We start from the raw sequence: 27,957 nt of genomic DNA, 5'->3' as shown, positions 1-27,957 counted from the left end.
GAAAAACACCAAAACAACATTTTTTTTTACGAAACAAAAAAACAACCCAATTACTAAAAACCAGTCGATTGCAAAAAGAAAAACTTTAATTCCCAATGATCTAAGAGTAATGATGCTCTCATACCACTTGTTGGAATTTTAAAGGATCCTTATAAAATACCAATATAATGAGAACCTCTTTATTCGTTAATAGAACATTCGTAACTTTTAACTCTTGAGAAAGTGTATGTGACCCCTAGGTACATTAAAGACCATAGTTCTTTTGGCCTATTAACCTAATAGGATTTTTATTATCTCTTGATGGACCAATATTTACATATGTTCGTTTTAAGTTTATATTTTCTGATTTAGTTGTCTAAAATCTCACTTAATTTGATCACATAAAATAAAATCCACTAATAATAAATAACTAATATAATTATGTTATAATATTAATCCATATTTAATTATTGGAATTAAACAACAAAATCTTCTCTCATTGTTCCGTCAATGCTTTACGATTCGTTCATCTTCGTTTTTCGGACCCTTAACTTAGGTACGCCTCCTAACTAACAGATTATATTATACTGCTTCCTAATTAAACTAAGAAATTTCTCTTTTCTCTTATCATAAGTCAACAACAATCAACTTTAATTTATAGGAATTTCTTAATTTCATTAAATTCTAGATATATGGCTGGAGCAGGCAAAACTGCCTGTATAGTGGGAGAAAATTTATATACATGCTTTTTTATTAGTGCTTCATACTAGAAAATGCATCTAATTAAATCTGATTTTAACATAAACAACTCATGCATTTTTTTAATTGTGATGAGAATTTTATCCTGTAAACTTATTTTTTAAAAGAAAAAATTCAAAATGCATATCCATTTTATTTCAAACTCAATCTTAATAAAGTAAATTAATTTTATAAAACTAATTAGGTAATCTAAAATCAAGTTTGTAAATAGTTATTCAAACACACACTTCTAAACATTTGACTGTCACATGGTGGTGTAAGTAGTTGAGGGGACATGTTACATAGCCAATTATTTCCCAAGTTTGTGTAAGTAACATGCTGCAGCGAATTGAAGCAATTATGTTATATATTGTCAACTATTTAGTAGTATTCACTATTTCACTTTGGGCCTCAAGAAAAATGTAGGGCACGAGTTTAAATTTTAAATCGAAAACAAACCTAAATAAGCCCCACATTATACCTAACACGCAAAACAGTTTAATTTTTTTGGAATTTTTACACAGATTTCCTATAAAGAGGGGAACATATTAAATGTAAGGATCCACTATAAACCAAGCTTAATTATTGTGTTCAATATGAGTAGCCAAAGTAAAATTTAAAGCCAAGTTGTTTGACTATGATAAACTAAATTGAATTCTCTGGTCTTTATTATTGTATATATCAGTCTTGAGGAATTCAAAGTAAGCACGGGTCGCCATAGTTAGGTATGAATACGAATGAAGTCAGAAAAATACAATAACAGCTCCTGCAGGCCCTGATCATGGAACCATTTCCTTTTTATATATAAAAAATGAATAAATCATTAACCAGCTTGATGAATGACACTCAGATTGTATATATACTGAAAAAATGATGAGGTATCCGAAAGGAATAGGCTCGTTAATTGTTCAGATTTTATATATAGCCACTCATTTTTAATCAATATTCAATTTTCTTCTATCAACAATAATAAAGTGAAATGGGCCAAGTTAGGTTATATCTTAAAGGCTATAAGTCTAGCCTATTTTCTAAAAGTTAAAATATGGACTTGGCCTGTTTGTATGATATAGTTTTATTTCAAGATTTAGAACAACATTTTTAATAGTCTTTGACTTGAAAGCATATTTGAAAACTTATTTTATTATAAAATATTTTTAAATATGTTACTAAACATATTTTTGAATAGTCAAATAAATTTATGTCTTTTTTTTTTCACATGTATATTCTTTTAGAGGAAATTTTAATCAAATTACAGTTGGACATTAAATATAAATTTATCTCTCAATAAGAATTCAAATCTTAATTTATCATTAGCGAATAATCTCCTTATTAAACTTAATTTATGTTAATAATCTGCATCTTTAACTTAAATAAGAAAATAAGGATAAATTTTAAAATATAATAATAAAAAATAATGCAATAATCATAAGATCATGGACAGATGCAAGATGGGGCAAGTAGTGATCTTGTCCCCTCCCCCTTAAGGATCCTTTGTATTTGTATATATATGAGACAAAAATAGAAACATTAAAATTTAAAAAATATTAAGAAAGAAAATATGTTTTTGAGTTAATGCTTAAAATTTTCTAGCGATACATCATATCTTTAATTTTATCCATAAAATTAATAATAAATATTTTTAAAAATTGTTATTTATTAAATAATTATTTATTATAAATTAAATATTTTAATAATTATGTAATTATTTATATTTAACTTAAATATAAATAAGGTATCTCATAAATGATTAAATTTTTTTGTTGTTTTGAGTCTTCGATATATTGAACTTTTTATTTTGAATCATTACCATAAATCAAGTGATGATGTGTCATTTTATAAATTAATCAAGTGATGATATCAAGTCATTACTTAGTTGACGACAGAAACTCAAAATAAAATTTTAATAATTAAAAATTTATAACAACAACAAAAATTATAAAACACCTAAAACAAAACTTGATCATTTATCAGGAACCATAAATATATATTTAAGCTTTTATATTTACTTAAATAAATTAGTTTGTTAAACCTAAAAAAAACTTTTTTCACATAATTTTAATAAACTCTTTAAAATATAAGTCAAACATATGTTCAAAAAACTCTAAAATTAAAAGAAGCATTTTGTTTAGCATCAACCTTAAAACAAAAATATTTGAGGCAAGCTTTGGAATTTAAGAGTTTTAGTTGGGTACCTTCAAGGACTCTCTGACATCCAAGTCAATGTCGTTATTTAAGCTTACTAATAGGAGTCATATTATGTTTATTGTGTGATAATGCATGGGGTGCCTTAAGCTAATCTCATGATTTGCAGTTATTAATGAATTGTGTTCACGATTTCATGCTTCACACCCATGCATGTCTTTAGGGTATAGTAGGAATGTTCTCGAGTCTTCATGCGATGGACTATAAGATTTGTTGATTGGACTTAGTAGTAGCATTGGGCGAATATGTTTGTTTATTTACTTTAGTGGGCCAAAATAACCTTAATAAGGTTTAGAACACTTTTTTTTTTTTACAAAATTGAATATAAAAAAAATAAGCTTTTTAATAAGTGATTCTTAGTAGCTTCTATTTCTTTACTCCAAATAGCAAATATACAATGGCTTCTAACTTTTGTATTATTTTGTTCTCCATTTAGCTCCCTCTCTGATCTCTGTTTGCTCACCTCAATTAGTTTGTTTGCATTTTTCACATTATTCGTTTGGGTTATATTGTCTGCTGCTAGGGTCTAGGGATGTTTCATGTTTCCCCTTACATTTCTTTCTTGTTTTAGCTACTCGAGGATGACGTTTTGTAATTAAAGGGATTTGAACAATTTTCTGCAGATAGGTTTATCTTCTTAATTTTAGTGGCATAGTGGGTTAAGGAACAACTAGCTTGTACACCAAAGGTATTTCTGGAAATGTCTGCATAGATACGTTGCTCGATAAAGACAATAACTTTGCAATTCTGAAAAATGCCCAATTGGAAAATAAGGGCAAAGAATATCTGAGCAAGTAGTTGGTTGGTAAGATAGTCACAAAAAAAAAAAAAAGTTGTTGGTATAGGATTACTGAAATTGTTTGAGCAGAAAATGGTTCCACCTCTGTAGAAGAGAGGCAAGGAAATGAATTATGGTATAAAAGTAAAACTGAGTTTTTTTTAACGAAGTGATGAAAAATAGTTCTTAAGTTTAAAAAATCATAAAAGTGTTAAAAAAAAAAACTTAACTTTAATTTAAAGTTCTTTGTTTATACTTTTTAAAACAACTTTTCAGATTAAAAAGGTTAAAGCAACCCCTACTTTAAATTCTGTGTCTTTCAACTTAATTGACTTTTAAAAAAAGAATAGTTACCTTATTTAATGAGTTGGCTTTTGTTAAACGAAGTCTAACCTCAATTTAAATCATAAATTCCGTATTCTTAACCCATTTCCATTCCTAATAAACATTAACCATAGTGAAATATTTGTAGTTCACTGCCAGAAATCTCTTTTATAAATTAAAAGAAATTATAGCCACACCTGTTGGTGTTTAAACTTTTATATTTCGGCTTTAGTATGTTTAAACTTAACAATGGTGTGTTGACGAAAATAAAAGGAAATAAAAATACCTCTTTTTTTTTCAAATTAAGCTGAACAATATTGTCAATATAAGCTGTACAGAGAACAAATAACCTCTGAATTTACAACCTCTCAATCAAATTAGCTTATTTATGAAGGGGCAAAAATCATTCTGAACCTGTTTCAGGAAGATCCTAAAAGAACAAAATAAAACAACATACTCCACAACACAGCCCAGCCAACTGACCTCCCTGTCCTTCAACAAATGCTATGCTCCTACAAATTCTTTGGAGCTGCGACACTCTATCCACATATAAAAGACCATTTAGTCTCAAAGAAGGGCTATCCAAGGTTGGGAATTCATTCTTGTCTGATGAATGGAGAAGAACTCATTTCTGTACTGTAAAATGACTCTTCTGGGTTGATTTCATATACATCTTCATCCTTCTCATCGTCCCATTTGATGATCTCCCTTATGTATTTGAATGCCTCGTCCACTGACGTGCGATCCCGGCCTCGAGTTTGCCCCACAAACAACTTCTGGCCGGTTAGTGAATAATAAAGCTCCTTGAACCTCATAGCTACATAGTAATATGCTTGGTGCGCTAGGGCATGATTGTTGTGATGGGGTCTCACGGGACAAAAGTCTCCAAACCACTCACAAATTGACAAAGGAACTTTGTTTATCTTGTCTTCAAAGACATCATATTTATTTAGGAGAAGCACAAATGGGGTATCTTTGAAACAAGGATGCTTCACCAGACTCTCAAAAAGATCTTTGCTTGCCAGCAGTTTGTTACGAAGCTGACCAGTACTAGTAGGCCACATCTGGTCGTAGTCACTCAGGGAAACACAAAATATGATTGCCCTCACATCTTCAAACATTTCCAACCACTTGCAACCGTCACGCAGTCCCTTTGAATTTATGCGAATCAGTTGATATCTGAGTGAATGACAATGTCAAGGAGTTAAGAACAATTTCAGAAGCTTCTGCAAAATAAGAGAAAAGGAGATGGAAGAGAATGATTTACTTGGTTAAATGAGGAGGATAATTGATGTTTTCACTGTATATCTCAGACATGGGACTCCTATCATCAAATGAGAATTCCATAAAGGCAAGACCATTGCTCTGAGTAACTCCTTCAGCATATAATATATCCTTATCAGAAGGTTCATACTCATTGCTTGATATTTCTATTGCCTGTGCAGGATCACATATCATTAGACATCTTGATAACAGAAGTGCATAATGGAAGTCTAAATTTAAAACTTGTTTTTTAAAATATTAGCCAGAGAAATATGACAAATCAAAAGTACAAAAGCAAGAAAAATAAAATTAGAAGTTAAAATATGATTATACGTATCATAATGTTTCTATTGCATGTGCAAGATCACATATAAATAGACATCTTAATGACAGTGCACATAATGGAAGTCCAAATATATTTTAGTTTTAAATTATTAACAGAGACAAATGACAAATTAAAAAGAACAAAAGCAAGAAAAATCAAATTGGAAGTTAGTAAACTCTTATTCTACTCTACCTAGGTACATATTATATTAGAAAAAAGTGAAAGACAAACATTTATTTTATGAGCCAATTTTAGATAGACAGACTACAAGACAGGAAGGAGTTATACAACATAAGATTGCGATTTTGAATTTTACACGGTACTTTAGATACTCTTTTGAAAGTTAGGTTCTCGACCTTTGAGCAAATACAAAAGTTAGCAACCATGAAAATGGACAGTGAATATCCTACTGTAATTTTCCATGATGGCAATATTATTATAAAAAATATTTAAATATGCATTAAATAAAGAGAGTTAATTATCAATTCTTGCATTAAGAGATTAGTAGATCCTTTGAAGTTGCATACAAGTACATAATTACATGTTCATAAGATAGACATAATGGCATTCATATAAATCTTAAATAACTAAACATATCAACTAATTTAAGCTTTTGCAGTTTTGCTAATTAAGATGGAAGCCACTATCAATTAGCAATGATGAAAGAACTACATTAAATGCTTATAGAAAACACAATCAATTTAATGATTAAATTGCAGTTAAAAATCACATTGGTCTCAACTCTCAAATGACAAGCTTGAGAAAATTTTAAGAAAATAAGTACTAGCTCAAACAGTTAATAGTTTCTATAATTTTGAAAAGTATAATGTACATTAACATTAGTGACAAAATAGTAAATGGAGTAGAGTTATACCCGATCCAAGAAATATTTAGCAACATTGGGAAGATTATGTAATTCCTCTCTTCTCTTGTATGTTTCCTGAACAGCAGGATCTCTCCAGATTTCATCTACCATAGGAGCATACTCACGCGTTGCAGCAGGGAAGAAGGCCTCCAAATCTCCGGTGGCCATAATATCCAGTAACCAGTCAGAAAAGTGCTTGAATCTTTGATTGATAGAGTAAACGCTCAGCTTGTTTTCGTCAGCTGCTGTCTCTGCTAAATTTATTATACAATTAGATTCATTCACAGAACTCTAGCCTTTCCAAAGACATTGCAAAAAAGATTATTATCAAATTGTATTATCTACCAGGGAAAAAAAATGATGTGATATCAAGAATTGCTATTGCTAACTTGAAAATTGTTGCTTAAAAGGACAAATGATCAAATATACCAGTTAAAACATAGTTGTATTGCCTTGTAGCAGTAGCAAATAATGGGCAAGGAAAAAAGAACTCTTAACAAGACAGCAAGTAACCATTGAAAAGGACCTTATTTAAATGGTTTTATTGAAAATTTGATTTTTGATAGAGCCCCCAATGGTGTCAATTGATCCATGTTATTGACCCTTAGAGTGAGATGAGCCTTGGTGGTAGTTGTTATTATTAGTTTAGATTGCTTTTATTATAAAAATAAAAATGTTGAATATTGTCAGATAAAATATCAAACAAAGTTAAATTTGAAGAAACTTAACATCTTAATAACAAATAATGAATTTATTGCACGTCAGAACAAAATTGCAGACAGCATTTAGTATATCACTACACAATCAAAGAAATTTTTATCCAAAAATTACATTTATGGATCCAATAAGGGAACATAAAGCAATTGTTTTGTTCCCTACTCCCCAAAAGGACTACAAGTTCTTCATTAAAATGTTTCAATTGGATGAAAATTTGAGACAAACCATGAAGAAAGAATGACAAATAAATTGACACAGTGAGTGTAAAATATACAACAAAAGCCTTATCCCACTAGGTGAGTGAGAGTAAGAAGTAGACAGAGCAAATGCATAAGCTACAAGCATTATGAAATTATAAAGCATTAAGCATCACTTTATATGTATATAATAGAACAAAAGAAATATAACTAAAGAAAATATATAGAACAAATGTGAAAAGCTTCAGAACTTTTCATTTCTTTCATGAGCCCTTATAGAAAAATCAATATTTAGTGACTTGATAATAATAACAAATGCCACAAGATAGCAGAAAGCCAGTGGCAATTCAACTTAAAGAGAAACATTTCCATCAGACTGTAAAAGAGGGAAGAAAGGGAAGGAAAGTAAAATTATACCTTGTCCAGATCCTTCACCTTCTAATGAAGTAGATTCTCTCTCTGCCAGAGCTTCCTCTTCAAACTGCTCCCGTCCTTCAAGTAGAATGCTGAGATACTTGTACATATTGCTTTGAATCATAAGCTTGATGTTTTGTAATTCTTCTGCAGAAAACTTGTTTCCATATAAAAACTTGGCCTGTTCCACAGATAGGGAAAATGAAAGCATTGAAAATTAGAAATGATAAAATACAAAAATAAAGAATAAAAAAATCAGTACAACACTATTAACAGTTTAAAACCAGGTAAATAGATAAATAACCATTGCAAGATGACAAAAAGATGTGTCATAACCACAATAACAACAATAAAAGCCTGTTCCCACTAAAAATGTGTCATAACCATGTAAACTAAAATTACGCAGTTTTCAAAAAATATCTTCTGCCACATGTACATTGAAAAAAAAAAACAAAGGTACGGTTGGGTTTCCATTATCCATCAGTTGAGACATACACATTTGAATGCATCTAACTTCTAAGTATGTATGCATTGTGCAAACATACATAAATGGTATGCATTAGCACATTTTATGAACGTGACAAGCACATGGAACATTCATACATAGAACTATTGGTATATGCAAGCAAGCATGATCCACACTTAAACAAATATATACAGCATATATTAGAGAAAGTGTGGATGAGCACATGTATATATCTAAAATCCCAAGAAAATAGTCTACCTATAATTATATAATATAACTAGCAGTCCACCAGCATTCATTGCACTACGAACCAAGCACATAAACTGTGACTATACACTAAAGTCCTTTGTCAGGCTAAGAGGGAAAGCCAAACATATTGATCACAAACCAGCCAGACTAAAGTTTAGTAAGAACAGAAAGGTATGAATATGTGCAGCTATGAGACAGAGGATGAGAAAGATGGAAGAAGTGAAAGAAAAAGGAAAAAAAGACGTGCCTGTTTGAATAGAGTGGCTGTTCCAGATCCTTCCATGCCAAACAACAAAAGTTTCTGAACTCTTCCATGCTCCAAATATTCGGGCACAGATCTTGTTGAATGGTTAGTTGAATTATCTTTGACCCCGGGAGGATTAGTAGGTGGTACAGGCAATGAGAATAATGAACAAATGAAACGAGTGGACGTCTGCCTACCATAAACCAAACTAATATTGTATAAAAAAGCCAAATCAAGACATACAATTTCAAGCTCAAATTGAAAAAAAAGATATGTTATTATCAGATAAGAGAGAACCTTTCCCCATATGTTTCCCTTAATATTATTTTGCCCTTCTTCCTCATAAGATCCATCTTCATAAACCCAGAAATGGGTATCTCGTGGACATTGAACATTTGCTAGCTGAAATGATAACCAACAAATCACAAATAATCATTGATGAGATGATAAAGGCAAAAAATTACAAGTAGATAAACAAAACATAATTTATAGACTTCCAATGCAGTTAGACATAGAGACCAAAAGCGAAACATAAGAGCTTAATGGTATATGATTGGAGCAATATCATATCTATGTGAATGAGAATGACAACATTCAGGATTTCATTAACTTGAGATGGTCTAAATGCATTAAAAAGAGGAAGCTGTCTACTTAAAGGTCCTTGCAGTCCTCCTTTCAAGACATGCTTCATAAGATCTTGGTTTTGGCAAGCATTGTTCTTTAAGAGATATAAAGACGTGCAGAATAAGAAACAAACATCAAAGAAATGATAAGTGAGCAGGAAAAGAAAGACATTTTAAATACAAATTATAGGTACCATAACAAAAAAAAATAAAAATTGAAGGACCACCATAAAAACCATGAGTGAATTCTTTATGCATTGAATCTAAGGGATTCATAAACCGTGTTAAACTTGATTGTTGATTTTCGACAAGTAGAAATTATGATTGCATTAAAAATTGTAAAGCACAAATTACAGCAACACCCCCTGAGCTTTTATCAAATTACACATAGCCCCACCCTTTTTGATTTCCCTATAATAACCCCTCTTTAAGTTTTAAAACATTACATTAACACCCCTTTATATGTTTGAAAACATTATACCACCACCCCCTCAAATCTTACACTAACACCCCCTACAAGGGAGGTGAATGTAATGGTTAAAAAAGCAGGGGTGCTTGTGTATTTACATGAAACCTCAATGGGTGCTACTGTAATTTGCTCAAAATTTTAAGTGTTTAACCAGATGCATGTGATTCTAGACTTATAGTATCATTAATTAGTAATCAGGTAGCTTAAATGTTTGAAATATTGTTTATTAATTTAAAGGAGAACTGCTAAGAAAAAAAATTGAATGTGCGCCCAGGGTTAAATACATGATCTTTTCGGCTGATAATATTTTACCCTGCACAGATAGTAGTTTATGTAATGCCTTTTTTCTTAATATTGATAGAGTATTTGGTAAAAATTTGATACTAACAAGCAAAATACAAACACTTAAATGCTTAGAAACAGAAATGACCATAAGTGACTCTTATAAATTCAGTGCTAACGTCCTTGCCTATTTATTTTTTCTCTTTTTTCAGGGTCCCCAAAAAGGTGGTGAAAAAGCTAGTGAGACTTCAGAGAAACTTTTTATGGGGTGGTGCATCCGACCAAAATAAAATTGCTTGGGTGAAGTGGGAAGCGGTGTGCTTGCCAAAGGAGGAAGGAGGCTTGGGGGTTAAAGACATCACATCTTTTAACGTGGCACTTATAGGTAAATGGAAGTGGGAATTATTTCAAAGCCCGGGGGAATTGTGGGTAAGGTTAATTAATTCAAAGTATGGTGGCTGGAGAGGACTAAATGAAGATCCGAGAGCTGCTAAAGAATCTATATGGTGGAGGGATTTGAAGAAATTGTGTCAACATACACAGCAGGGGCAGCTTTTGAACAACTCAATAACATGGCAGGTTGGGTGTGGAAATGAAGCAAAATTCTGGGAGGATTCATGGACAGGAGGTGGGAATAAATTATTGGAGAAGTATCCTCGACTATACACCATATCGGAACAGCAAAACCAATTAATTCAGAACATGGGAAATCACAAAGAATCTGGTTGGGAGTGGGACTTTAAGTGGCGAAGATCATTCTTTGATAATGAGATACAGATGGCAGTTTCTTTTATTCAAGAGCTGGAGGGAACCAGAATTAGACCTACAACCGCTGACCAGTGGGTGTGGGATTCTGACCCAACTGGTCAGTACTCAGCTAAGAGTGCCTACAAGGTGCTTAGACAGCATGTACCTACGGAGGTTCAGGGGGAAGAGTTCAAGGAGTTGTGGAAGCTCAAGGTTCCATCTAAAGCGGCTGTGTTTGTTTGGAGATTACTCATGGATAGGCTACCGACGAGAGAAAACCTGAGGAAGAAGCAAATTGACTTTGCAGGATTTCACATGTCCCTTTTGTGGAAGTGTGGAAGAGAGCGCGTCACATCTGTTTTTTCATTGCTGGAAAATAATTCCAGTTTGGTGGGAGTCATTGTCTTGGGTGAATTTGGTGCATGTTTTCCCTATCCATCCAAGACAACATTTTATTCAGCATGCGTCTTATATTGTGGAAGGAATGGCAGCATCTAGATGGAAAGGATGGTGGATAGCACTGACTTGGAGCATATGGAAGCACAGAAATGACATAGTTTTTTCCAATAGCAATTTCAATGCAAACAGATTGATGGAGGACACACTGTTTTTGGTATGGACGTGGATGAAAAACTTAGAGAAGGATTTCACCACTCACTACAATCAGTGGTCATCAAATCTGACTCAAGGTTTTAGATGTAGTAATCATTAGGAGTGCAGGGCAATCATTTGTAATTGAGCCTGCTGTGTGCCCCAACCTGGGGTGGACTACTAAGCGGGCTGATTTCAAATTTGTCACACTTGTATCTTACTCATGTACACTTTCAGTACCTCTGGTACTCTCTTAATATAAATATATAATTATTTTGGCTGATCAAAAACAAAAAAAATAACGCAGGTCTGTATTCATTTGTGTATTTTTCCTTATATAACCTATTGTCTATAAACTCGTTAAGCACTACAGCAATCAATATTCAGTCAGTAGGGTTCCAACAAGGTAAATCACACACAACCTTAGTTGAAGCCCAAACATAGAAAACCTTGACGCTCAGCCAAGGAATTTGGTATCTAGCATTCTAGCCTTCTAGTAAATTTACTAACTTCCATGTTTTACTATTTCATTCAGAATCGAATCTTCCAAACACAGACGAAATAGAAACATGATTATTGATTTGATTACCTTTAACATTCTAAGCTCAATCTTTGTTATTTCACGGCCATTCATGTAGACTCTAGTATTCCCATCGCTCGCGTCCGTCTGAAGCTTTCCTCCGATATTTAGCTTTGAACTTATTATCTTATCAGGCTTCTCACCCTCCTGAAACCAATCCATCACATCCAAATTCAGCCAAACAATAATAAAGCAATCCAAAAACAGTAGTTCCTATATTTAACAAAGACAGACAAACACAAAATACTATACATTGAAACATTAAACATGATATATTATTTTTCCATTTTCACCTTGCCCCAAAGTCCAGAGTCCTTATCATACCAATACCTCCCAGGCTTCAACTTCTGAGGAGGGATGGAGCAGCCCAGAATCTCAGCCAACTCCTCTTGCCTCAGCTGTCTGCCATTCACAACAAGCTGCTCCGGTCGAAGCTGATTCGCAGGACACTCCTTTTCAGCCTTCATTATCTGATTAATCTCCAAAGAACTACACACTTTCGACAACATTCTAGAACACTTCCCCAAACTCGACCTCTTCATCTCATCAATTGGCTTCCCAATGCAACTCACGCATTTTCTTCCCTCAGGCATAGACCCCATCGCTTTCAGAACACAGTTACTGCAATACCTTGAATCACACACCAAACACGCTTCCTTCTCCTTCAGCCTGTTACTATTCCCGCATCTGCTACAAATCCACCGTTTCTTATTCCGCGACGGCGAAGCGGTCAACGGCGATCCCACCGGCTCCGTCGCTACCGAACGCGGCGACAGATAATCGTCGCCATCGTCGTCCTCCGAGTCCCTTGGAGTATGAAACGTCACCGTCGTCGGGCGTTTGCCAGCTCCGGTGCCACTCCGCGGCACCGGAGCAGAATTCGGAGGCGTCTGCGGCGCGGACGCCGCTGACGCGGAACTCGCACCGTCGTCGGCGTCGGCGTTCACCTCGCCGGAGAAATCAGAGCGGTAAGCCACCTCGCCGCTGCGCGAATCGAACTGCGACTGCGTCCTGGAAACCGACGACGACCGCCGGCTCTCTGCCGGACTCCGAGGCAGCGGCGCGCGGTCGAAGCCGCCGTTGCGGACGCGGCTGAACCGCGAGAACCGCGGATGCACTGGCATAGCGACCGGAATCGAGGCCGCCGCGTTGTGATCGGAGTCGATTGAAGCAGTGCGAATCGGAACGGCGCCGCCACCGGTGGAGGCTCCGATTTTGAGCGGATCGACCTTTGGAACGTCGTAAGGAACCGGAGGACCTTCGTACTCGACGGCGATGGAGTAATCGAGGTGCTCCTCGTCGGGAAGCGGCGCGCCGGCGGGGAGCATGCGGCGAAGGATGTGCTCCCATGATTTGTCGTCTCCGGTGGATTCCGACGCCATTATTTAGGGTTTGGATGGCGAGAAAGTGAAGGAAAGTGTGAGAGAGAGAGAGAGTTCGAAGGAATCAACCAAAAGGTTTCATCGTCTTTTGGTTTGGATCAGAGAGAGAGAAAAGTTCAGTGTTGAGTTGTCAGCTGCAGCAGTTGGCAGAAAGAAAGTAAACGGAGGCATTTAACGGCAGACTCTGTCTCTCTTCATTGACGGTGTCCGATTCCGTTATGTTTGACGTCATCGTGATTTCATATATGCATGTTTAATACGTATTTATGACATAGGCACTGCCTTAGTTGCACTTGCACACTTGCTGCACGCTTAATTTCTTTAATTCTGTTCATCAAAATAGCAATTCTTTAATTCTTTATTGTTCCTTTCAATTTAGAAAAAAATTAAAAGAGACTAAAAATTAATAACCATCTGTTTATAAATATATACTAATACTATTGATATTAATGATTTAAAATTAATGAATATAAATTAATATATATATATATATATATATATATATATATTTTTGTACAGAAATACAAGTATATTGGATATGATATAAATATATTGGAAGAAGGTTATTTGCAAACATATCATCTAAATACTATTTCTTTTAGGAAAAGAAAAAAATTGTCATATTGATAATAATATCTTATTCCATTCATTAAAATATGTAAAGAAAAAATAAAAATGATAACATCACAATTTTATAAAAGAAAAAAATATTTAAAACAAAGTTATTATTTATAGTATTTATTTTAGGAAAAGATATAGTATTAGAATTATGAGTTATTTTTTTATAATATTATATTTATTTTAGTATTATTATATATTTATTATTTTTTAGTATCTAATAGTTAATATTATTAGTATATATGAATAAGATAATATTAATAAATAAAATTAAGTTGTATTAGTATAAATAACTTATTTAGTAGTAATAAATATATGTCTTTATAAAAAATTAGTTATTAATAAAATTAATTTTAATGCAATGTTATGGTTACTAAAAAACTAAAAAAAAATCAAAACATCTTTATTTTTAAAATTATTCTATAAAATAGATTAGAAAAACAAAAACACAATCAAACACGTGTTGAAATTGCCTTTTAAAAAAAATTGATGTAAAACTATTTTGAAAAGTGAGTTAAAATTAATTTAACTCAACTTTGATCAAATTTACTTTATTTTTAAATTTTAATTTATAATTTAAATGTTAAAATTTATAACTATTCTGAAAAATAGATAGATAATAATTAGTCGAATTTGTGAAGATTTTAAATAAAAAAATTAGAATTTAGAATTCTAGATAAAAAAACATCACAAAATTAAATCTACTTCATTTTAAAAATAGGTGAACTAAATTAGTTAAATAAATTTGAGGTTATACTTTTCTTTTAAAAAAATTCAAGAGGTTATACTTTTCCTTTAAAAAAAAACTTAAAGAGATTATACTTTTCCTTTTTTTAAAAAAAATTGAAGAGATTATACTTTTAAGGTGCAGTATCAACAAGGAACGCTATTTTGTAAATTTGGCACAGTCTTGCGTTCAATGTAGGCGTTTGAAACAGCCTTGGTCAATTCCTTAGCAAGTTATTAATTTTAAACCATTTGAACGTTATTTGTTCTAGACCAAAAAAAGAAAAGAATGTTATTAACTGATCAAATGCAAATGATTGAATTGATGATGAGTTATAAACATGACTTGGTCTCAGCGCACTCATGGTTGAGTCCAATGATTTATTGTGACTCAAAATACTTTTATTATATTAATAAATTTTACTTTCAATAAATTAATATAACATATTTTATCTTTAATTTTTAAGAAAGAATTTTACTTTCTCTCATTTTACTTTTAACATAATTATAATTTTTATCCCAACTTTTTTTTTAAAAAAATTTTGCACCCAATTTTTTTAACGATTTTTATTTTTAACTTTTTTATTTCTTTAACAATTTTTCTCTTCAATTTTTATGCTTATTAATGTATAAATCATAAAGGATAAAATTTACAAATTTCTTAAAAATTGAAAGTATGATACACCAAATTAATTTATTAAAAATAAAAATTTTCAAAAATAAAAAATTAGGGATATAAAATATAATTAAGCCATTTATATTTATATATCACACTAGAAGTAAAATGGTTATAAGCGAACCTTTACTCGATTCTTAGTATAATTATTTATATAATATATATATATATATATATATATATATATATATATATATATATATATATATATATATATATAATTCACTATTTTCTTGAGGCTTTACATTTAGCACATTCTGGAACGAGCAAAGCCTAATACCATTGGTATAATTGAATATCAGGTATAACTGAATCTGAAACAAGTCCCCCATAGTTTAATCCTTGAACATGCATATAGAAAACACTTCATTAGAAAATAAAATATATTTTGATAATTTCTATCGTTTTCAAAGCGATTAGATTACTCCCTCCTCGGGTAGCTATACTTTGGTGCACAAATACAAAAATAAAAAAATATACAACACAGCATTCGAATGCAATAAACTCATTACACTTATTTGATCATTTTACTACAAATATTCCAAGCCAGATAGTCGAATGAACAGATAAAACAGGTATGAATCATAATCCTTTTGGTAGTTTAATCCTTCTAAAATTTAATGCACAATATCCAATACAAAAATGGGTTCATTTGAAATGAGATCTACATGTCAAATTTACAAAAATGGTTTTGATGTTATGCTTAATGAAACCATTAAATATTCAATTACTGTAACACTTCTTTTTCTTGGGAGACTGGGGTATTTTTAGTAGAAGGAGACGCTGTACAAAAGCTTCCGCCGATGTTAATTCTTAAAACCAGCAATAATTTCATCAATTGACTCCTCCCATGATTCAGCAGCTTCAATCTATGCATAAAAAATATCCATAGTAAGCCATGAATCATTGAAAAAAAGACAGAAAAAAGGAGTCATCTCCATATCAAAACATATAAAATTCTTATAGGGCACTTCAATTTTGCTGTCCTGTCGTGTTGATCTCACACACTCAAAGCTTACATATAATATGAATACACAGAAAACATAGACTACATGAGACACAAACCTCCAAGTTGATTACCAGCACAGTTTTCAATAAAGCATAATCTCTATTATGGAGATCTGCACATTGTTGAAGTTAGATAGCTATCAAACATAGGTATGCATAGGTATGACTACAGAACCATTAGATTCAATATGGTCATCATTCCACATACATATCTATGCTAAGAGCATCTTGAATGCAAAAAAATTATATGAGTTTCTTAATCATCTTTTTATGGTCCTCGTATTATTTTTGTTGGTTTACACAGTGTCATGTTATTTATAAGAAACTCATATAAAATTTTACTCCAATGCAAGAAATCGTAAAAAACTATAAAAAAATTCAAATATTAGAGTTTTTTATATAAGAAACTATTCTTAGCAACGAAGAAACTCATTTTGTCACGTCACTATACTCTAAAAAAATTTACAAGAAACCGTTCCTTAACCTAAGAAATCATGAAAATACCTTACATTGGAGATGCTATAAAGTTTCAATTAAACAAAACTAGGATATGTAGTTAAAAGTTATAAACTAAAATGTAAGAAGTATCAAGTGAATCAAGTATGCTACTCTCATTCCTGGGAAAACTATATACTCTGGCCACTAATTTTTATGTCAGGCAATACATACTTCAAAATGTTACATATCCCAAACTTTTTTTGCTTTCGTGGCAGTCCCTAAGCAAGTGGAGAATGATTTCTTCGCTACTACCACACCTGAAACAAGAAGGACCAAACGAAATATAACGGTTAGATCAGCGTCTTTTAACATCTCAGTCTATGTCCCTTAACTAAAGAACCAAATTGAACATGTTTATAAAACGTTGGGGACTAAATCAAACATATGTTTTAGCCTAAGTTTTATTGAACAAGTACATTTTTCTCATACAAAAGTACCAGGACTTTCCTTTCAAAAAAAAGTACAAGAACTTTAAATTAGAATCTATTTTCTTAAGTGATGAAATTAGATGTTTACTACCCAAATTCTTATCACTGAATTTATAACATGATGAACTTAAATTAGATTTTTTTTTCTTCTTTTAATTAAAGAGTACTAGTACTCGTACAGTATTATGCAATGAACTGAATTAAGTAGTTAATGATGTAGAAAAACAACTTTATCTTGTAAAAATAAAAAATAAGGAGAGACAGACACGCACGCACTCCTTGACATTTTAATCTCTCTAGGGTTCTTTTCTCTCTCTTAGTTTCCTTTCAATCCCTGCGTCTTCATCAGAGGTAGGTAGGGTCGCTCCATGCTTCATCTTCTCCATTCCTATTATATCATGCTTTTCTTCATTCATTCAACAACCTTCATCGCTTTCCCCATAGCTGCCAATGGAAGCGGCGGCGACGGCAACGGCGACTGTTCTCACACCCCCGTCGGCTCCGCCCAGGCCGTCGGCTTTCCTCGGAAGACCCTCCGCACTCGCCTTCCGTTCCAATCTTCGCTTCTCCACTAAGGTATTCAATCATTTATTTATTTATTGGATTCTGGTTGATTTGTGATCGCCAGAATTGCATTTCAATTCAACTATATATATATATATATATATATAAAGAGAGAGAGAGAGAGGGAGAGAGAGAGAGTTGAATTTCGCTTCAAACTTCAAAGTGTGCTTTTTTCCTTATGTTTGTGTCATTTGGGGCCTATTTGGATAAGTTTCTAGATAACCACTTATAAGCTATATAAATCAACTCGTGCACTTCAACTTTTATAGAAACTCTCTCATTTAACTTGTCCAAAAGCTTATTTTAACTTGCACATAAGTTCAATTCATTTTTCCTTCTTATTTTCTTCTCTTGTAAGTGCTTGTTGAAAAGTATATCTAAACGGGGCCAAATAATTGGTTGTTTTTTTAACATGTTTTGTTGTATTGTGTTTTTATGGTTCACTTTTGAAAGGGGATAAAGAACATGCTTGTGCCTAATTTGAATCTTGCACAGATGATTTGTTGGAGATATTCTTGTTTGGTTGGGAATTTGTGACGTTGATGTCTCTTCTCTTGCTTTGTTGTTTGTCTGATGTTGTTGGCTTCCCCGAGTTATACTGTTCAATGTGCTTTCGTGGAATTATTACTATTATTACTTTTTGTTGCGTATAGGAGGTTTTAGGGATTAGTTATTTTCTTTCTGAGTGTCCTTGGTGGTTGGCAGTTGAGCACTTCAGTGTCGTTCTCCAAGCAAGGTCACGCGAGACACAGAGTTGGAAGTAAAAGGGGTTTTGTAGTTAGAGCTGCATCATTTACACCAGAGTCATCTGAACCAACTTCCAAGATTGCTCCACTTAAGCTGGAGTCTCCAATCGGGCAGTTTCTCTCTCAGATTTTGATAAGTCACCCGCATCTTGTGCCTGCCGCAGTAGAGCAGCAACTTGAGCAATTCCAAACTGATTGTGATGGCGATAAACAAAAGAAAGAGCCTTCTGCTTCAGGCACTGACTTAGTTTTATACAGGTTTGCTTTATACTTGATGATATCTGATATTCTACATTATCGCCATGTATTTCTGATAAATCTATGAATCTAGTTTCTTATTATTTTGGTAAAATTTAAACAATGGGTAGTTCATATATATACAGAAATTTATAATTCCTTTCTCATTCATTGGATTGGGATTCCTTAATTGATCAATGCTATATTTTACTTTATAGATAAGCAAATATTTCCAAGGAAATTTACTTGTTTAGCTTTGTCATTGTCAGTAATTCGTTGTTTGGAGTATAACAGAAGAACCTTTGCTCTTTGTGCGACTGTGTCTCTCCATTGAGCAGTTGTGCATTTTTTCCTTTTTCTTATATAAAAATTCAAGTCTCTTTTAATTATAATTCTTTTTAGATCTGTACTCCATAGAACTTGATTGAAGATTTGTAATTTGGAAAAATAACTAAAGATTTTTTTTTATTAGATATACTAAAGTTATCTTACAATAACAACAAAAGCCTTAATCCCACTAGGTGAGATTGGCTACGTTAAAAACCCATTTCTCAGGGATATTATTCACCATAAAAACCCTTTAATAATTTCTTCCAATGTTCTTGGTTTTTCTCTGCCTCTTTCATAAGGCTAGTAACCATGTGATCTACTCTCATCATTGGTGCCTTCATTTAGCTTTCTTTGCACATGTTCAAATTTCTGAAGATAATATCTCAATGGATATAAAATTAGTATATTAATTCATGTTTGGAATTATCACTTTATGATTCATTTTTATTTATTAAAGTTATTTTAGTGGAGGGGAGGGATGAAGGATTAGTGCAATCAGGAACTGCACAGAAATGATATTCTATTTTATCTTGTGTAAAGTTTGAATTTCATGTATTTGCCAAATCTTCTCGAATGATTTTAAGTAACTGTTTGGTGGAGAAATACTGTTTGTCTCTTCTCATAAAAAGCACAATGATTTGATAGAATTGAATTTACTTGTGAAGTTGCTGTCCATGCAATGTTGCATTGATGTATTTGTGTTTACTTTGAATCCTGCATAAAGTTTTTATATCAGAATAAAATCAGTATGCAGGAATTTTTTATTTTTTTTTTGGTTGCTGTTTTCTATCAGAAAATGCTTTTGTAGTTATAAAGAACTGATGGGTGCTTTTATCTCAAAAAAGAAAGATATCTTAAAATAGAAAGAAAGGAAAAGAAAGAAAAGAAATGAGGTGTTGTCAACTGTGCTGGCTTCCAAAATTTTCCAGGAGAATTGCTGAGGTTAAGGCTAAAGAGAGGAGAACAGCTCTAGAAGAGATATTGTATGCATTGGTGGTGCAAAAGTTCATGGATGCCAATATTTCTCTGATACCCTCCTTAACTCCAAACCACTCTGGTCAGGTTGATTCATGGCCAAGTGAAGATGGAAAACTGGAGGAGCTTCACTCACCGGAAGCCTATGAGATGATCCAAAACCACTTGGCTCTCATTTTGGGCAACCGTTTAGGGGATTCAACATCTGTTGCTCAGATCAGCAAAATCAGAGTAGGACAGGTCTATGCAGCTTCGATAATGTACGGGTACTTTCTCAAGTGGGTTGTCCAAAGGTTCCAGCTGGAGAAGACAATGAAGATTCTTCCTAATGGAGCAGAAGAGAATAGCATTCAACATACTGTTGTAGATGATTCAAGAATCAGTGGTGGAGATGGCCGTTCTCATGTTATGTCCCATCCTGAAGTTTCTACTTTGCCTGGTGGTGGCATCAGCTCAGGGGGATTTGGTTATGGTTCAAAAGTGTCCAGGTTGCGTACCTATGTGATGTCCTTTGATAGCGAGACATTACAGAGATATGCAACAATAAGATCCAAAGAGGCTCTCAGCATCATTGAGAAGCACACCGAAGCATTGTTTGGAAGACCTGAAATTGTTGTAACACCGGAGGGGGTAATTGATTCTTTGACGGATGAGAGCATCAAAATTAGCTTTAGTGGTTTGAAGAGACTTGTTTTAGAAGCTATTACTTTTGGTTCCTTTCTCTGGGATGTTGAGAGCTACGTCGACTCAAGGTACCATTTTGTCCTCAACTGAGTCCTGCTCACTCCCATGCACCCCAAGGCAAAGTCTGTACGGACTGAAAGTACAAATATTTTTCACCTGTTTGATCAGTGACATTGGAATTGGTTTTCACTATTAAAAGGATATCTTAAAATTAGATATTCCCACATTGGTTTATCCTTCATTATGGTGATTTTTGTTGGAGTATTAAGTGTGCAACCGATATAGACCTGTCAAAATTCAAATCCAACAAAATTCAAATTACGAATGACTGTTGTGACAATTATAATAAGGATGGCTGATGTAAAGGGAAAGTGGCTGACTACAAGATTTCTTTTAGTTAAATGTTTATTTTATCAATTTTTTGACCAATAAATGGATATACACATTTCATGACCAAGAGAGTGTTTGCGAGAATGTTAATATTTTTCCCTTCTGTAGTTTTCTTTTTTTAATCTTTTCTCTAGTTTACTATCGAGTAATACTACACCTGTTCTAATGCCATTCTATCACCTTTTTTTTTCTGGATAATAAAATAAAAACATGCAGCGTGCACCCTTCCTTTTCAATTTTTATAACCGTTTTAATGTACGTTAATATAACCTAACAAACAAATTTAAAAAGTTAGTTTTTTTTTTCCTTTTCTTTGACAAATATGGATGGGGAGTATTGTTTGTTTTTATTAACAGATAACAGAGAATCTAAATCCTTAATCTTTTTTTTTTTAATTATACAATGAATCTTATACTTCTTAAAAAACAGCCTTGGAACGTGGGATAACATCTCAAAAAACACTGACACAAACAGTTGGAGGTTGAGTCTCCCTCTCGGGAATACGGCATGGAATTTTACCAAACCTTAATATTTTAGAACGGATCCTGCGCAGTGACAGTGACAGTGGGAGGCACCTCACGGTGTTAAGGTTACGCTGTTCTCTTTCCCTTCCCAAGTTTCTTCTTTGTTATCCTGCAACTGCAAAGCTCCACCCTCATTCTCACTCATCCTCCATTCACAATAATAACAATCTTCTTGATGCCTTTGTTTCATTCCATTGCATGCTCCATGAGAATACTAACTACCCCACCCATAACTCAATTTAATCAGATTTTAGGATCCCTTGTGAAGATCAAGCACTACCCCACTGTTATTGCAGACCAAAAAAAAAACTACCCCACTGCTATTTCCCTTTCCAAGAAATTGTAATTCAGGGGAAAATGCAAATCCAAAGTTGAAGGTAGTACAACTTGGATTAGACATGTCACATGAGGAAGCAGAATTGTGATTGAAATTTAAAAAGAAAAAGCATTGTTGTAATCTTTATCAGGAACAACTCTCATTGATGTATGTAATTCTGTAGTTATTATATCCTTACAAAATCCCCAATTTGAGAAGATAGAAAAATCACTATAACTCTTACTATGAGGCAAATGTACTCAACCAAGTCGGTTTATAATTTTGGCAATTTGGCATAAAGATTAAGAAGCATGCTTTTTTCTTTAAAAAAATGTTGCCTTTTGAGCTTCCTTTTGTAAGATTCAGGTTTCTGGATTTTCATTTATTTGCAAATTATGAAGTTCTCAACTATGTTTGCTATCTGTCACAGCCTTTGTTGATTAGGATATCTTGATAACTGATTGTTTCTCATCAGTGCAATTTAAAAGAGATACTCTCCACCCCTCTACCGGGTTGGAAATCTTTACTGTTATATAAAATATAAATTAGTGAGGATAGCAATTGCTTTCCCACAAAAAAAAAAAAAAAAGAAGGCAGGTACCAATAATAAAAAGAATTGGCTAACCATTAAATGATTTTCAGGATTCCAATACAAAAAAGTATGCCTCAGATTTTGTACAGCTTCAAGTTTGTTTTTTTCCTCTCAACCGATGAAATTGATCACTGAACTATTTATCTTTCAATTCCTTGGGTTGAAAATTTTCCATGATCTTTTCCCTTACTGCTCTAACTTGATTCATATTCGACTATTCAGCCATTGAATTATGTTGCGAGTGATATCCTCTCGTTTAGGTTCAAAAAGGAGGTCATGTGCAAAGCCTTCATACAATTTGATAGTTTTGTCTGTTGAGGATGCTTGTTCATACAATTTTTGAGAAGCATCAGGATCAGTAACAGAATCAGCATGGAGAACTTGAAATGGAAACTCTCAGTTTTCTGAGATTTTGTTGCAAGTAGCTCGTAGTTCGAAGAATCTCATAGCCGGTACGTACTCTAAGAGATCCTGTGCATACTAATGGATCTGAATATTTAGCAATTAGAGCGTCTGGATCTCGAGAAACTGGCAACCCCTTTTTATATGCAGAATTACATTGATATGTTGGCAGCAAAAATGAAACTATAGGCGCAAGTGCCTGTCATGAAGAAAATATAGAGATCAAGAGTAGTCCTATTCACTGATGTATATGCAAGTATGCATTGTTTTATATATCTGGTGTAAATGAAGATGCAGAATGTATGTATTTATAATCAAATAAGTTGGATGCATCCAGCAGGGTATTCTCACCACCAAAATTGGATGAGAAGGCTCCACTCCAACTGCTGGTGATGTGAATGTAGCACCAACTATGCTAGCTACAACCTTTGGATCAAGCAGTGCCTACAATATATTTAGCAGGGAAAAGCTGAATCAATTTTGTAGTCATTAGGTCCTGGACAATTTTTTCCCCAAATGTAAGTTTCAAGAGTCATATTTTATATAGACTAAATAGTATACATACTGACATTGTAAAAGGTTTTTACACTGCTAACCAATCAGAAATTGTCATGTTTAGTAATTTTGTTGACTTTTAAAATAATTACCATAACAATCATTCCTAATGTAATTTAATATCTATGATTGGTTGACAGTGTGAATAGTGTCAAAGCGTAGAAATTAAACTCTTTATACAAGCCATACCTTAAGAGTAATGGCTGCACCTGTTGAGTGTCCATGGCAGAAACATGGAAGTCCATGGTTTTCATTTAGAATCTTCTCAAGAAATACTTTCTGTTTATCAAAATAAAATAGTGTATATCAGAACATATGTAGTTTATACAGTAATGAACCCTAAAAATGTAACATTCCATTTATCGTAGACTAAATTAAAAAGGATTATTATTTATAAATAAATAAAGTTTTATAAAATGATAAGGTTTTTTATAATTAAATAAATAAGGAGAAATAACTTTATTAATTAAAATAATGATTTTAGAGAAAATAAAGAGTATATTTTATTTATTCATTTGATAGAGAATAAAATATAGTTTGTTTTTATAAAATTATAAAAATAAATAAATAAAGTAAATACTAAGTTGTGAGTATCCTTGTTAGGTCAGTTTTCACACCGATGCCTCTTCTTCTCCTCATTTTGTTCTCCTCATTGAATATAATGATTTCAATTCAGTAACACCTTGGTTAGATCAACAATTAGCAAAATTTGGCTTAATCTCATTTCATGCATCCCAGAATCACCTATTTTACTAAGAAATTTTGGAGATAAAAACAATCACATATTACAACAGCAATTGGTAAGTAGAGCTGTAACCAGGGCTATTCTGTTCAGGTAAAAAAAACCCAGTAAAATTGTTTGGTTTCAGGAGCTACAATTCTCTAAATCACTCCAATACATCAGAATGCTAAAAGTTCATAACATGAGCTGTAATTTGGTTTCAGGAGCTAGTTATTGATTGACCATGTTCCAGTATAACAGCAACTTAGCAACTTTTCACTTCACATGAATTCGCAGTCATCACGCCATTGATACCCCCCCCCCCCCCAAAAAAAAAAAAAATTGTGAAGTTCAGCATCTTCTAACATGAAACACTGCCTGAAAGTTTTGATTTTCATCGGCTGATGGATTGAGCAACTTTGCTGCTATAACTAGAATCCTAACCATTTTGCATTTTCTTCATTTTCTTTTTCAATGCCTCTTCGAAGTTGCTGCTTGACAGTGAAAGAACCTGATTAAGGAGTAACTTCACTCCAGATTTTTTCATAATTACAAATCTAGGCTTAATCCTTTCCTCTAAACTGTATCCAAAATATTGAGGGAACTTAACCAGATCAGATTTTTGGTAACCTGAGGTCAAAAAGAAATCCCATTTTGGAATCAGATTCTCAGTCAAGCTGAAAGTATACAAGGCTCCATATCTTGAAATCATGGTCCCAATTTCTTCCAAAGTGTATCCCCTCTCCAAGAAAAATGTTGTTATAGGCTTTAGGTTGGCCTCAATGCTAAGACCAAAATTCTGTGGACATCTGAATAGAAGAATCCCAACATCAACCCCCAAAGAACAGAAGTAATTAGCCGTTGGTCGGAGATTGTCCTCTACACTATAACTAACGATATTGGGGCAACGAGTTAAAATCTTACCAATACTCTCTTCTGAGAGGCCAAATTCATGGAGAAAATCTATGCTTTCCATCACTTTCTGCCTGCTATAAGTTAGCAGGGCCGGGAAGCGATAGATCACCTTTGGCCATTGCTTCTGGTAAAATCCCCAAAGATTCTCAGACCTTCATGGCGGGTTCACAGATTTTCAGATAGACTGATCCACATAATTGAGGCCTTTTGCTGAGGATAGTGGGAATGTGCTCTTTTGGCACTCCAAGTTCAAGAAAAAACTCAACTACTGGCTTAATTTTACCCTCCAAGCTATAGTAGGCAAAAGATGGGAATCGTCGTGTGATACTCCTTATCTGCTCAATATCCATACCAAGTTCCATGAGATAGACAATATGAGGGCGGAGATTGCCACCATCTGGGTCCATCGCGCTCACTCGAGACACGGCTTTAAGCTTCTTAGAGTCTAATACTGGACTAGAAGGAGGAACTGGCACATCTGATTTATCCTTAACAGGTGGATTTGGATAGTTTTCCACTACATCCACTAGAAGGTCTCCATGCTCTTCAAAAAGAGACTCAAGATATGGGATTAGAGAGTCCCTGATCTCCAGAGTTGTAAGCTCTCTACCTGTTTATGTCAATGAAACTGTGATTAGCAGGATCTAACGTGGACGAAATTTCAAATTAAAGTAACAAATAATTGTGACAGAACCTGCGAGATACCAAGATTTGTGTTTAGAATGAAGCTTTGAGACAAGGTGATCAATGAAAAGATCTGACTTGTTGATGGTTCTAGCAGCGACCGAATTGCTCAAACCTTGTTTCTTCAAAAACAAGGTTAATACAGCCTTGGCTTCTTCCTTTTCTGCTGCTAACAGAGTTGGAGACACCACTTCCAAATTCAATGATCCATCTATGCCTGAGCAATAAGCACCACCAATCCACCATGAAAGGTCTATGCTTATTAGAATGGTGCATAAACATTATGCCAATTGCAACATCTAAAAATGAAAAAATGAAAATGCTAACCAGATTTTGCCTGGCAAAAGAAGACCTTTGCAGGAAAAGAAAGTTGAGTCCTGATGTAAAAATATTCATGAGGGAAAAAAAGGTTCAAGTTTCTATAATATCATAAAGAAGAAAAAAAAAACAGATATAAGAGAATGGAAAATCCTTGTATCTGCTAATAGACAACAAGACAGAAGAAAAGAAAAGGAAAGCAAGAATATGACGGAGTAGTCAAAGCTATTTACAGTGCGTTTGAGTAAACAACTTAATTAAGCGTTTGTTGAATAAGTGCTTATAATATAGTATTATGCATAAGTTATTTCTATAATCAAAGAAAAAATAGGATTGAAGTGTTTTCATACAAGTTAGAGAGCTTACTGAAAAAAGCTTATGGACATATCATAAGCCATTTTAAGTTCTCTTAAACATATGCACAAGTGATTATTTCATAAGATAAGTCCCCTATAAACAAGCTCTTCCAAATGCACCTAAGGCATTTCGAAGAGCTGATCGGAGCCTATAAAAATGGCTCTCTGTTTAACTTATTTTAATAAGATTTCACATGAAAATTGTTAACATAAGTTTTTTTTATAAATAATTTTAAATCCTCCTACTTGCTATATATAAAAAGTATTAAATTTTTTTAGAGCAAACTACATTGATACTCCTGTGATTTTTTCGAAATTCACAAAACACACCCCTACTTTTTTTCTCCTACAATAACCCCTTAATTGTTTGAAATACACTGCATTGACACTCTCTATTACTCAATAAACACATTGCATCTTGTATCCATGTAAGGAGGTTACTCTGGAGTTAAAAAGACAGGGGTGCATCGTGCGAATTTCAAAGAAACAATAGAAGATGTCAATGTAATTTACTCTTTTTTTTATGTTTCCAAGACATTAAATACTTTTTTTTATTGTGTACTTATTTATAAAGCTATTCTTCTTAACTTCAGAGGATATAACATTACTCTTCTTTATAACTTAAGAAGTAACCAAACTTGTGAATAAGCTCATAAGTACTTCAGAGAATTCTTATTCTGCATCCACAAACGCAAATACACCACCCCATGACCATGAGTTTCCTCTCCTCCCTCTAGGCCTATTTGAAATTGACAGAAAAAAAAAATGAGCTATAGAAGAGTGAGGAAAAAGGGTACCTTTTGGCAAAGTGAGAGAAAAAAGGTGTGCAAGGAAAATGGTGGGGTGTTTGAATTGAGGTGAAAGTCTTCATCTTCGTAGGCTTGAGTTAGTCACTGTGATATGGCAAATGAAAAAGAAAGGTTTATTATTTATTGCATCACTGCACTGCGCCAGCAACAGACAATGGACAGAAATAGAATCACTGGAGATAAGGTAAGGTATATGTTGCAAATAAGATACATATACGGAGTTATGTCAGTGATTCCTTTACTAGGATTTTTTTTTTTATTCTTAATTTCTTTCTTTTTTAGAATGGAATTTTTAAATTTTGTCTATGTACTGTAGTGATTTATGATTCATATGAATAATTTTTAGTTTTAATCTAAATATATTATTAAAAGGGAACGAAACAAGTTAATTAAAAAATAGTTGTCAATTGAATTTTTAATCAATTCTTTAAAATTCATTGTCAAAGAAAA

At 33.2% G+C, this 27,957-nt stretch overlaps 3 protein-coding genes across 7 annotated transcripts; 1 reads left to right on the top strand and 2 right to left on the bottom strand.

Moving 5' to 3' along the window:
- Nucleotides 1-4,378: 4,378 nt before the first annotated feature.
- LOC100817090 (extra-large guanine nucleotide-binding protein 3) lies at nucleotides 4,379-13,782 on the bottom strand. Of its 3 annotated transcripts, none has more exons than XM_006587396.4 (8): nucleotides 12,347-13,782; nucleotides 12,063-12,200; nucleotides 9,059-9,163; nucleotides 8,765-8,950; nucleotides 7,806-7,983; nucleotides 6,484-6,728; nucleotides 5,289-5,458; nucleotides 4,379-5,200 (listed from the first exon to the last, which is right to left on the bottom strand). In XM_006587396.4, the coding sequence occupies exons 1-8, from the start codon at nucleotides 13,433-13,435 to the stop codon at nucleotides 4,618-4,620; spliced, it is 2,694 nt and encodes an 897-aa protein (XP_006587459.1). In that variant the 5' UTR covers nucleotides 13,436-13,782; the 3' UTR covers nucleotides 4,379-4,617. The 3 variants fall into 3 exon arrangements, with proteins under 3 accessions (XP_006587459.1, XP_003533315.1, XP_040860918.1); XM_003533267.5 differs by having other exon boundaries at nucleotides 6,484-6,725; XM_041004984.1 differs by having other exon boundaries at nucleotides 8,765-9,163.
- A 3,818-nt stretch (nucleotides 13,783-17,600) lies between these two features.
- Nucleotides 17,601-21,092, top strand: LOC100802697 (UV-B-induced protein At3g17800, chloroplastic). Of its 3 annotated transcripts, none has more exons than XM_006587395.4 (4): nucleotides 17,601-17,740; nucleotides 17,834-17,965; nucleotides 18,659-18,957; nucleotides 20,196-21,092. In XM_006587395.4, exons 2-4 carry the CDS (start codon nucleotides 17,840-17,842, stop codon nucleotides 21,013-21,015), a joined length of 1,245 nt encoding a protein of 414 aa, XP_006587458.1. In that variant the 5' UTR covers nucleotides 17,601-17,740; nucleotides 17,834-17,839; the 3' UTR covers nucleotides 21,016-21,092. The 3 variants fall into 3 exon arrangements, with proteins under 3 accessions (XP_006587458.1, XP_003534127.1, XP_003534126.1); XM_003534079.4 differs by having other exon boundaries at nucleotides 17,635-17,744; XM_003534078.4 differs by having other exon boundaries at nucleotides 17,665-17,965.
- A 3,311-nt stretch (nucleotides 21,093-24,403) lies between these two features.
- LOC100816032 (transcription termination factor MTERF5, chloroplastic-like) lies at nucleotides 24,404-27,820 on the bottom strand. The gene is given in 5 exon segments (XM_014762218.3): nucleotides 24,404-25,470; nucleotides 25,472-25,950; nucleotides 26,035-26,241; nucleotides 26,352-26,401; nucleotides 27,496-27,820. Coding segments are annotated over 5 exon segments (1,416 nt in total). The 5' UTR covers nucleotides 27,570-27,820; the 3' UTR covers nucleotides 24,404-24,864.
- Nucleotides 27,821-27,957: the final 137 nt, after the last annotated feature.

This window comes from Glycine max, chromosome 9 (genome assembly GCF_000004515.6).
Source record: "Glycine max cultivar Williams 82 chromosome 9, Glycine_max_v4.0, whole genome shotgun sequence".
NCBI lineage: Eukaryota > Viridiplantae > Streptophyta > Magnoliopsida > Fabales > Fabaceae > Glycine > Glycine max.
This window is presented reverse-complemented; position numbering and strand designations above follow the sequence as displayed.

Bases quoted from the DNA above. Each gene is read 5' to 3' on its own strand.
- LOC100817090 (XM_041004984.1), bottom strand. From the start codon at position 13,435: ATGGCGTCGGAATCCACCGGAGACGACAAATCATGGGAGCACATCCTT. The intron at 7,984-8,764 runs GCACGTCTTTTT...TCTGTGGAACAG, and splicing joins CAGCCACTCTATTCAAACAG to GCCAAGTTTTTATATGGAAA. The intron at 5,201-5,288 runs GTAAATCATTCT...TCATTCACTCAG, and splicing joins TATCCTCCTCATTTAACCAA to ATATCAACTGATTCGCATAA.
- LOC100802697 (XM_006587395.4), top strand. From the start codon at position 17,840: ATGGAAGCGGCGGCGACGGCAACGGCGACTGTTCTCACACCCCCGTCG. The intron at 17,966-18,658 runs GTATTCAATCAT...GGTGGTTGGCAG, and splicing joins ATCTTCGCTTCTCCACTAAG to TTGAGCACTTCAGTGTCGTT. The intron at 18,958-20,195 runs GTTTGCTTTATA...AAAATTTTCCAG, and splicing joins ACTGACTTAGTTTTATACAG to GAGAATTGCTGAGGTTAAGG.